This window comes from Trachurus japonicus, chromosome 17 (genome assembly GCF_045865225.1).
Source record: "Trachurus japonicus isolate A0001 chromosome 17, Traja_1.0".
NCBI lineage: Eukaryota > Metazoa > Chordata > Actinopteri > Carangiformes > Carangidae > Trachurus > Trachurus japonicus.
The window spans coordinates 25,033,113-25,043,796 of NC_140923.1; the positions used below are offsets into that span (position 1 = coordinate 25,033,113).

The 10,684-nt window shown below is 40.4% G+C and overlaps 2 protein-coding genes across 3 annotated transcripts in view; both read right to left on the minus strand.

Annotated features, from left to right (window-relative positions):
* Positions 1–4,870, minus strand: part of pde4ca (phosphodiesterase 4C, cAMP-specific a) — a 52,941-nt gene extending 48,071 nt beyond the window's left edge. Inside the window, exons 1-2 of one of the 2 annotated variants that reach the window (XM_085804179.1) lie at positions 4,638–4,870; positions 2,884–3,113 (exon numbers count right to left, since the gene is read on the minus strand). In XM_085804179.1, coding sequence (XP_085660305.1) covers positions 2,884–3,113; positions 4,638–4,679 — 272 coding nt within the window. In that variant the 5' untranslated portion in view covers positions 4,680–4,870. The remainder of the gene's footprint in view (positions 1–2,883; positions 3,114–4,637) is intronic. The other variant, XM_085804181.1, reaches the window with a different exon arrangement.
* Positions 4,871–5,267: 397 nt separating this feature from the next.
* LOC146970669 (gamma-interferon-inducible lysosomal thiol reductase-like) lies at positions 5,268–10,684 on the minus strand. The gene is made up of 7 exons (XM_085804194.1): positions 10,470–10,684; positions 8,970–9,158; positions 8,644–8,718; positions 8,390–8,476; positions 8,131–8,283; positions 6,166–6,234; positions 5,268–6,046 (listed from the first exon to the last, which is right to left on the minus strand). Exons 1-7 carry the CDS (start codon positions 10,599–10,601, stop codon positions 5,984–5,986), a joined length of 768 nt encoding a protein of 255 aa, XP_085660320.1. The 5' UTR covers positions 10,602–10,684; the 3' UTR covers positions 5,268–5,983.

Genomic DNA, 10,684 nt, shown 5'->3' on the forward strand with positions numbered 1-10,684 from the left:
GCAGAGAATGGTCGGCCTTTTGGAGATCTTCCTTTTCAAGTGGAAAGTCATATGAGTCTGACTCCATAAGTATGTTTAGAAGAACTTGATTCACCTTAGTCTACCTCCATATGCACTTGTCCATCTTGTGCTTTAGCTCACATTATTACCAAATAAATCTCTTACTCTCCAGCCTGCCATCACCCGCTGCTCCTGCTCTTTCTCTTCTTTGAATAATCATATGTTACACTGCTTCCTGTGTCTGACTCTCATCATGTGCATAACTGCACCAATTTTACTGTGATCCACGAGCATTATGGGCCAGAGGTTATTCCTCAGTACCTGGGTGGAGACGTCATCAGGCAGTTCATCAACTGTATCCTGACTAGGGATGTCACGATTATAGATTTTCTTGGTACGATTATTGTCAGAGAAATAATCACGGTGTTATGATTATAACGATTATTATGCATCAATACATTTCACAACACTATGAATGTGTAAAATCAATTATAGTCAAAATATAATTACATTACTGTACACCAGTTATTAATCCCCCAGGGAAGTCATTAATTGTCATCTATACAAAATGTTTAAGTTTATTTAAACATTTTTTGACAATACAAATAATAAGCTAACATTTAAATTCCTACCAATTCAGTGTTACTTTAGATAAATGGACCAGTATCTGTGCATTTACCTTTACTTTGGCACACATCTGCCGATATGGTTCCGACATAATCTTTTTCGGAAAGTGGCGGTATTTAGGAATCTTTATGATCAATTACATGTTGCGTTTAATACCGCAATTAATTGTGAAAACAAGTAATTGTGACATCCTTAATCCTGACTAAAGCTGAAGGAAAACTAGAAGCTAATCCAACAGAGGTGGTGACAAAGTGTTTGTCCTGCGGAGGCCAGACAGCCTTGTTTTCATCTGTACAAGCATGACTGACTGTAGACTGCACTTTAGATGAAGGTAGTCTGAGTTTAATATTAACACAGATGGGCATATAATGGCATCAAATCAGCAACATCACAATAAAATGATTGAGTTCACTTCTGATTGGATTCCCCTCTCACATAGTATGTGGCACTGTCCGGTTTAAACAACCTGTGGTCTTGAATGCTACTCCATAAACAACTTCTCTGGCACTGCATCAAAACTGCACTACCAACTCGTTAACAGGAGAGTACATGGCCCTCTTCCCAGACAAGGAACACAATTAAGGACTTTTAAGGTCCATCAACATCATAGCAGCCATGTCTGAGGCAGTGTTGCTTAATACCTGCTTGTATAAACATTTATGGAATAAATATAGTCTAATCATCACAATGAATGAGTCTATTTTCCAGTGTCTCATCTGTACGCTTTTACAGCACATTACGGTAAATGTGATGGATCTGCACTCCAGTGTATTTGCCGTCGCATTTTGACAAATGTCAAGTCGTATCAATTTGCCTCATGTCCTCCACTGAAACAGAATGGCAGTTTACTTGATTTAGACACAGTGGGCTGTGCTTAGATAAAAGTTTTAATTCATAGGTTTAAATATGACTCATGATAACAGATGGATTATCACTGACAACAATTAACTACACTATTTATTTACTGGTGAAACCGGCTTTTGAAATAACGCTATATCAACATAAACACAGGTGCAAAATTTATATTTCAATCTGGAACAATGACCTGAGTAAACTAGTTCTGCACTCTACCACTGGAGAGGTGTGGAGTGGACACAAGCAGTCCAAATGACAAGATGAATTTCAGATGTGCATTTTTGTTATTCGATGCCAGGCAAACACACCACTTGTTCTGGCTTAAAGTGAGGCTTGTGTTTATCAATTTAGAATCAAATTTGGTATATTGCAAAATCCTTAACTTGTCACATACATTTTTAACTCAAAAATAGATTTTCACAAGCATTAATGTCTTTGTGCAATCCAGTCAAATCTAACATTTATTATTCATATAAGGAAGTGGTAAACAATATAATTAAATTTTTGACTAGCCCGTATAATACATTGTGAAACACAGTTCACCAATAGGTTTAGTGTATTAAAATGAATTACCCTGTATCTACTTTTCAGCATTGTATGTTACATCTTAAAGTGTGAGACTGTTCATGCGAGCGATGTTATTCCAAAATGACCAGCATCACTACAGTCTCGCTTCACCATGTAGTATGTGTGCTGCTTTCGTCATTAGAAACAATGCTGAAGGTTTGTTGGCTGCAAAGGGACAAAAAACCCCATCTATGATACAACTGCGTCTTTGTCCGAAGACCAGCCCTATCTGATCACCTCTGTCATACACAACAACAAGTTACGAATTCAAACAGGTCTGTGTACATTCCCCCAGCATGCCAAAAACAGAAAACAAAAATGCAGTACACACACACATACGTACGCTCACATACGGGATAGAGAGATGGAATGTCGTTATGGAAACAATCATAAGAGCCTTGTTTGTTTGATCTTTTATAGTTATAATTGTTCAGCAGTGTGACAGAGGGGAGAGCGACGCCTTGAGCAGGACACTTTGTCGGATCATATGCTCAAGAAGCAAATCAGCTTTTTCTACCTAAATTAAGCAGCGAGGGACTAAAAAAAAAATCACCGTGTTCAGCTGAATTCTTCACAGGAAACGCAACTGGAAGAAAGTGCTGCAAACGTTAAAACTGCGTGGTCTTCTTGAATCTTGAAAACAAACCGAGCTGGATAAAAACAAACTCCTTTTCAGAGACGCCTCAGTTTGATGTTTAAAGTAAAAATGTTGCATGTGAGAATGGAAACTTTTTGTTTAACATAATAATTTGCTGTTAAACCTAAATAGACCCACATATTTCTTTAAGAGCCCCACCACCAGTACACCAACAACACAATAATCAAGTGACTCACAGGCTTCGACATATGTAGCTGGTCAGCGTCCCCAGGCTCCGGGAGGGTTTGATGCCCCAAGCCGAGGGGCCGCGCTGGGGGCCATCCTCTGGTCTGTCCTGCATGGAGGGTCTGCAGGACAGCCTGGGCAGCTGCAGCGTGCCGGAGAACAGCCTCTTCACCGCACATTTGATATCGGAGCCCTGCAGACAGTCAGCCGAGGAGGCCTGCTCCGAGCAGTCCCACTGTCTCTGGAGGGCAGGAGGAGAAGGAGAAGGAGAAGGAGAAGGAGAAGGAGAAGGAGAAGGAGAAGGAGAAGGAGAAGGAGAAGGAGAAGGAGAAGGAGAAGGAGAAGAAACAAAGACCAGGATATGAGAAATGAAAGGAAACAGCAGTCATTTCATGTGGACAATTTGATTACATTATTAGATCAGATGCTTCTAATTGTGAAACTAGAGAATGAGGAGACTGTGATGGCATGAAGAGATGTGAAATGTAGATGATCCACAGTAAGTTACAGACGGCTTCTTTCATGGAAAAGCTGCGTGAGCAAACTGTTTTCACTCATTCACAGTTTTAGAAGAGAGAGACAGAGCTCAGTCACTCTCTACCACAAGACTTTATTTTACTTTTGAACCTGAAGTACCTACTGTTCCTGACATTAATTGCCATTTCGCAACACATTACAGCTCATTGACAATGAAACAAAATACTATGCTATAAACTGTGTAGCTTAACCCTCTTCCACATAACTTTGCACTTACTGTGCAGCTGAGATAGACTATCTGCGTCATCATGAAACAAAATTGCAGGAAAAGCCAAAGAGAGCTACCGGTGTGTTTGTCTTAGATTTCACTGGCATGTTTCCTTAAACTAAGGTCAAGCATGGCCTTTTCTGAAACTTTGCAAAGAGACAGTATGAAAAAAAAGAAAGAAAAGAATAAATCGCTGAGATCTAAAGGTAAATTTGAGACAGTGCCGTTTTTGTGCTTTTGCTGAAAATGTGACGAGCCTCGAAAAAAGCCCACTCAGGCATTATTTTTGAAAGGTTTATCTGATTTCAGGTCCTGAGACCCACACACACTATCACCTTGAACACAACAGACGGTTCTCACAGTGAGATAGTGTTTGGGATTTAGCTCTTAGGGCATCTCTCTTTTCAGCGTCAGTGTCGAAAGGGAAAACAGATAAGAGTCCTTGTTTTCTGCCACTATCCCGTGACCTTATCTCTCCATCTGCTTGGGAGTTCCACCTTTCCATATAAACAATTGTCAGCGTGCTCTCCGGTTTTATTGTTGACCATTCCCGTCCACGGTGACCAGGACACGGAGAACAGTGTTAACGTTCTGTATCACAAACCTCAATCGCTATTAAACACCGACTTCCTCCTATTTTCATCTCGCTCACAAAATGACTGGTAAATTATGTTTGTAACTTTTAAATGGTTGTTCAATACCTTTCAAACCTCGCTTGTTTAACTCATAATCATAACAGAAGAATGATTATATTGCTGTTAATCTATACTTGTCCTTACAAAATGCTTATTTTAACACTTAGGGCTTCATTACTCCTCTGCACAACTGTCAAGCAATGACATCAAGCACAGGACAAGACAGTGTGTGTGTGAGTGACACGACATTCCTATCATAAGAGTGATAACTTTTTCCAGTTTTGAAAAGATGTCAGAAAATAAATAACCTACACAACCACAACTGACTATGGTAATCCACATTTTGTCGTTTAACACTCCTTAAAGGTTCATTAATGGCTCTTACCTCAGTGAAGTTGAAAAATTTTGATGAGTTATTTCTCCTCATACTGTCAAGTTACTGTATCATGGGAACAAGACAACTGGGAAGGAAATGCCACAGAGGAGGATACAGGAACCCCATTTAAGATCAGATATGAAGAAGTCTGTGGCACTTATACTTCCTTGGGCTGTCACTCAGTAAAGACGCATGTCCCCGCCTCCTCAGAAACCCTCAGCTGTCATTAGTTCACTGATCAACAGGTAACTTTCTTTGCCCCCATGAGTTTGCATTTTAACTTTTTAAAACTTTTTAGGTGGCCTTTTTTCCATAGGCTCATTAGACCCAAATGCAATGAATACATACAGTATTTGTATATAATAAAAGTATATGTATATATATATTATTTTCTTTCTTTTTTAAATATAATATTTAGTCTGTTGGGAAGGGACAGAGTCACCAGATGTTAGCTAGTAGTGAGGCCGAGGCAGTAGAGCTGCTTGCATGACAGGCCATTATTCATGTGTGTCTATCTGACTGTAGAATCAGTGGACCTCATGAATCCAGCCCTTCTGGTTGGGCCAGACCGGCTCTGGCTTTGGTCAAGCTGATGCCAAAAACTTTGTCTATTTAATGTTTTTTTGTTTTTTTTTCCACCATTAAAACAACTTTGAGTGGATTTATGGAGTTACCTCTTTGTTAAAGGATGTGAAACAAGTGTTTTACATTCATTGTGATTCCCAGGGGGTGTGAACTCTGATGACCCTGCCTCTTCGCACTATCACACCCACATGAATAAAATGTAAAACAAAGTTTATCATCAGTTGTGATTCATTCATCACTTATGTGACTTTAGCCGCCCAAAGTTTGTTCACTGATTTGCCCGATAAAATGTGTGTAATGTAGAATGAAATGTATTTTTGCAGTTTTATTTTTGAATGGCATGTCAGGGTTATGGAGTTGAAATCACATTTTTCAAAATATAGTATGACAAGTTTTTTCAAGTTCTTAATCTGACTTCGATTTGTTACCGCAGAGTGACGATGAGATCATGGCATATGGCGCCATCTAATGGACTGTCAGAAAACTGCATTTCAGAGAGCACTAATAGCACAACACTGACCAGTCAGTCGTGGTTTCATGGTTTCACTAGATAAGATTTCAGTCATGACACCTTTTTTTTTCATAAAGTAAATTGTATTCATATTCTTTGAATTATAGAGTGTGGTGATCAGTTCTTCCCTTTATAGAAACATTGTAAAATCACAGATTTAAAAAAAATATATTTCATGACATTGCTCAGTGTTGCTTATTTAGTGGCCACACCTGGAGCAGAACAAGTATAAAGTAAAGTTTGGCGCTGCTCCTTCACTTCACACGTAGCTGTAGCTTTTGAAGCGTCTCTGCCCCCCTCCACAGGCTGGAGGCTTGGCGCCCTGAAAAGACACATGGAACAACATTAAATGGCTTGTTGAAAAATAAACACAATGAAAATGTTAAAGAAACAAAAGCGCCACACACACATAAGACTCAGTGAATGGTATTTGACAGATACCTTGTACAAGCTGCACACAAGAGTGTAGAGAGAGGCCATGGCTTTGTCCTGCAATTCGTCTGTGTGCTCCTGCAAAATAATACAATTAATTACCTAAAGACCAGTATAAATGAAGATAGTCATTGGAATAAGTAAAACAGAGCTTAATGGAGGGGTGGTTGTCTGCAGTTATCGGCATGCCATTTTCTTTAAAGTTTCAAAAAATGCCACTACCATCACTGTTAAAAATTGTTGGCAATTAACTTGCAACAACTGTATGTGTTATTTATTATGATAGGGGATACAGGCTCCAACAGAGCCATACAGAGACTGCAGAGGCAAAGAGGAACAGTGACTGCTATGAAAAGCTTACAACAGGGCCAAACAGAATTGTTGCTTAACACAACAAAACTGTTGCTTAGAATATTTTGCATAAACATAAAGAAGTAAACTTTGATTGAACTTTAAACTTGACTAACATGTATGATTTCATGACGGTGTCTTTTGGCAGATACACTGAGACAGATATTCATGGGAGTCTTAAGATATGAAGGGTTTTCTGGATTATGATGTCATAGCCAAGAACTCTGAGGCCACTTATAATCAGCAGCTGCCGTTGGTGCCAAGACTGCTGCTTGTGATTTTCCCACAGTGCAAAATCGTATTAGCCCTCAAATAGGTGATTACAAATGAAATGCAATTGGTGGGAATAAATGTCAAAAATATGTTTCTATTTCTACTCAGATGAAGTGAATTAAAAGTAGGGTTGGAGATTCTGGAAAAATGGTTTCAGCAGGCCACATTTTGAAAATACACAGAAGTCAAAAGTCCCAGCTCCTTTCCTCAGACTGTTCTCTGAAGCCACGCCTTCACCTTTCCGCGGACGTAGGTGAAGACTCTGATCGCGCATGTGAGAGGAGGGAGAGAGGGAGAGAGACAGCAGCTTGATTGGGCGTAGGCAGAACTAGACATGAAGGCATCTGATTGGTTTTTCCTTTTCGGAGCAAAAAGCATGGATTGGTCAGAGTTTTGTCAGTCCTGCAGCTGCCACAGAGGTCTGATTATTTCCGTTCCTTTTTCTGAATACATAATGTATTGACTACTCTCAGGATAGAAGGACCATTTCACCCAGTATAACAAAAAGCGTTTCTGAATATGATTACCAACCATAACTTTAAGTGTATTACGTAAGGGATAATGCCCGACCAAGGGCATTATCCGGCTTATACCATGGTCACTTACGAAATAAATAAATATTAAATCAATTATTAATACTTTAATGTTGTTTTTACCATTAAAATAATACGTTTTTCACAAGAAGCGGCTGAGCGGACTATTTAATCTCTCGTCTGCGATAAAAAGGAGACCCCCGCTGTGGTCGCAGCGTAGATCCACAGTCGCTCTGCCACAGCCTGATTGATCAGTGAAGGTAGGTGAGGTGATGGCTTAAATGTTACGTTATTTCAAAGGGCCAGTGCACTTCTTACCGCTTACGTGTTTACAGACTCCAGCGTCATGATGCGCTGAAGAAAACTTGTTAGGCTCAGAGTTTCCGTTGCCGACAGCAGTGTCAACTCATTGTTGTGTTTTTGGTCTCAGGTTGCTTTTTTGGAGAGAGCGTGGCATTTCTCACACTAAGCTTTGGAATAACATCGAGCTGGAGCATCACACACATCAGTCACAGAACTCTTTTACTTTCACTTACTGACTGGGACTTTGAACCAGATCAAGTGTCGAAAAAATCTAAGCATCATTTCATCACTATGAATGTAACATCACTGATTTTATAATCAAGTGTTGGCATTGCGGCAGAATGGGGTCACAGATGGAAGAGTGACTTCAGGATGGAAAGGCGGAAGTATCTCGAGTCTGGACAAGCTTGAACTCCATCTCTTTAGATCTGCAACGCGATCGTGTCTAGCTCTCTCCTGGTCATGGTTCTTCTGCAGAATACCATAGGAGCTGCTGGATGCACTGGAGCCTTACCCCATTGATGGTCACCCAAGGCACATATTGGTGCGGAGGTTTCAGTGCCTTGGTCGCCATGGCATTCTCGTGCATCAACTGATTTCCCGCATCCCCGTTGACACAGCTCATGATTTTGTCCCAGCCAAGTTCAGGACTGTAGAGTTCCACACACTGCAAACAACAATGGAGATCAACACATACATGTCAGCAGTGAAATAACTTCAGTTCTGTTTTTTATTCATCTGTAGGTTAACACACACACACACAGACGCCTTACACTTTTGGCTGACTTGATGACATCTGATGAAGATTCCATACAGAAGATGATTGGGAAGGCAAGCCTGGACATGTTCATTATACAAGTCTGAAGAAATAGGGCACAACACACATGAACAATACAGTTAATTCATTATAGTCAACAGTCAACATACACACATGCACATGAGATTTAAAAAAGTATTTCCTTTATCAAACTGTAGTTCTACTTTCATTCAGCAGTTTTCTCTCTGTGCATTAGTTGTGCAACTTTACCTCAATCATGTTGCCCAGACATTCCTGTTCTCCATGCTGACACTCGAAAATGAATTTCTGTCCATCAGGTTTCTCCTGTTAAGTTTAGAGGGTGGGGTACATTGAACAGATTTATAAGTTAGTAATAAGATTATGATGCACTTCGTATGTTCATCCCTTTCTTACGGCCAAAGTTAGAATAAAAATTCCATCCTCAGTAATAATCTATCGCCTCTTCCATGCAATACCATTTTCTTGTATTGAATTAACTTATACTGCGTGTGCCTCTTTGTAAGTAAATTAACCATCATAATATTGTTTTGAGAAATTCTTAGGTCACTGCTTACATTTGCATTTCCATAGGGCACCAGATCAACAGTCATGATGTCACTCAGCAAGAGCCAGGTGGGGAAGAGCATCTCAACGAGAAACTCTCTGCAGCCGGGGCACAGACTCTCATAGTAAAGTCCCACCTGGACTGGGTCTGCTCTTTGATGGGACCTGGTGAAGTTAGACTCAAGGCACTGCTTCAAAACCTGTACAAGGAGGCAAACATGTGGAGGTTCATTTATGTTTAATCACTCTCTGTGATATGAAGCCTATTTTACCATATTTGTGAGGCCTGAAAAACTCTGTGGAGCCCACTGAATCTTTTAAGGTTGAACAGTTTTGTGAGGACCAAATTGCATTCCACATGTTTGACCGGGAAAAAAGAAAGGGTGACCAATAAATCTGCTCCCACTGAAACTGATTCTAAATTTTCTTTTACTTTTAGGTAATGGCTTTTACATGTCATTTATATTAGTTCATACAAACAGCCTCCATCCGTCTGATACTTGCCCATTCGTCAAATTTTGGAAGTCATCACGGCCCCTGAGTCAAAAAGTTTGCTCACCCTGCCCTGATGTATAGCTATGCAAACTGTCTTCTGTGTTCTTTCTTTAACTTGTGCAGTGTTGTTGTTGTCTTATTTGTATTTTGTGTTGTAAATGCCTGTCTTGTACTCTCGACATCATTGAAAACGAGGGCTTGCTCTCAATGATTCTTGAGATTAAATAAAGGTTGAAAAAAAAATGTATGCAGGGTCAGGGCATTCTCCATTTGGACACAATACCTGAGCACTTAAGATCAGTGGTACCATTTTTACTTGCTTACGGTATTCATCAATATAAATGAACGGCACAGTCAAAACAGATGAACAAGATAAGGATCCCTGCTACTTGGACTGGGTGTGGTTTTGCACATTTCTTTAAATACCAGTATACAGAATAGAGACCATTTGTGTTTATTAACTGTCTCTGTAGACACTGAGGAAACAAGAGAGAGAAATTATATCCTAAATTAAAACTAAACTAAACTGCTTCCTCAATGAGTCTGGCTAGCTGACAACCTGGGGCATCCAGTCCAAAGTTACATACGAGTGTATCACTTCCCTGTGAAACTAACAGGGGGAAACACCACATGGCAAACAGTCAACTGGGTCTCACTGACCCATTTAAGTTTAGCCATTGAATACAATACAATGTGTTCAATGAGAGGAAGCTGTCTTATCAATGGGCCATTATCGTGTTGTGAAGAAAGCAGTGCACAAAGTTTCACCGGCGAGTTAGTTTGCTAAGATAATGAACTTGCAGGCAGCACCGGATGTGTACATCGCGTTCATTGTCAATGTTGCTGTTGCCATGGTTTCCTGCAGCCCAGCGCAATGATATAGAACGGTGGTCACAGTGTAAACCGAAACTATATATGTGGTGTGTGATGCGTCCTGGGACTGAAACAGACGCCGCTGGCCATTCAAAAACGTAATATCTCGAAATGCTATTGTTAAGACGTGAAGTGTAACTTACCCCGCACTGGATAGCTGTGTCCAGAGATGAGCACCACTGCAGCGGAGGGGAGGAACACAAAGAGGAGACATAGCAGCCGCCGGACTGAGAGTTTAACCACACAGTCAGAATGAGCAGCAGAGGGCCCTTCATCTTGTTCTTCAGCTGCGGGGCAGGTCTTCACTTTGATACTCACAGATAAAGTAAAGTTAGCAGCACAGCAGCACTGACCTACT

Excerpts from the sequence above, each read along its gene's own strand:
- LOC146970669 (XM_085804194.1), bottom strand. The coding sequence starts at position 10,601 with ATGAAGGGCCCTCTGCTGCTCATTCTGACTGTGTGGTTAAACTCTCAG. Across the intron at positions 9,159-10,469 it reads ACACAGCTATCCAGTGCGGG|GTTTTGAAGCAGTGCCTTGA; the intron begins GTAAGTTACACT and ends CTCCTTGTACAG. Across the intron at positions 8,284-8,389 it reads TCATCAAGTCAGCCAAAAGT|TGTGTGGAACTCTACAGTCC; the intron begins GTAAGGCGTCTG and ends TGTTGTTTGCAG.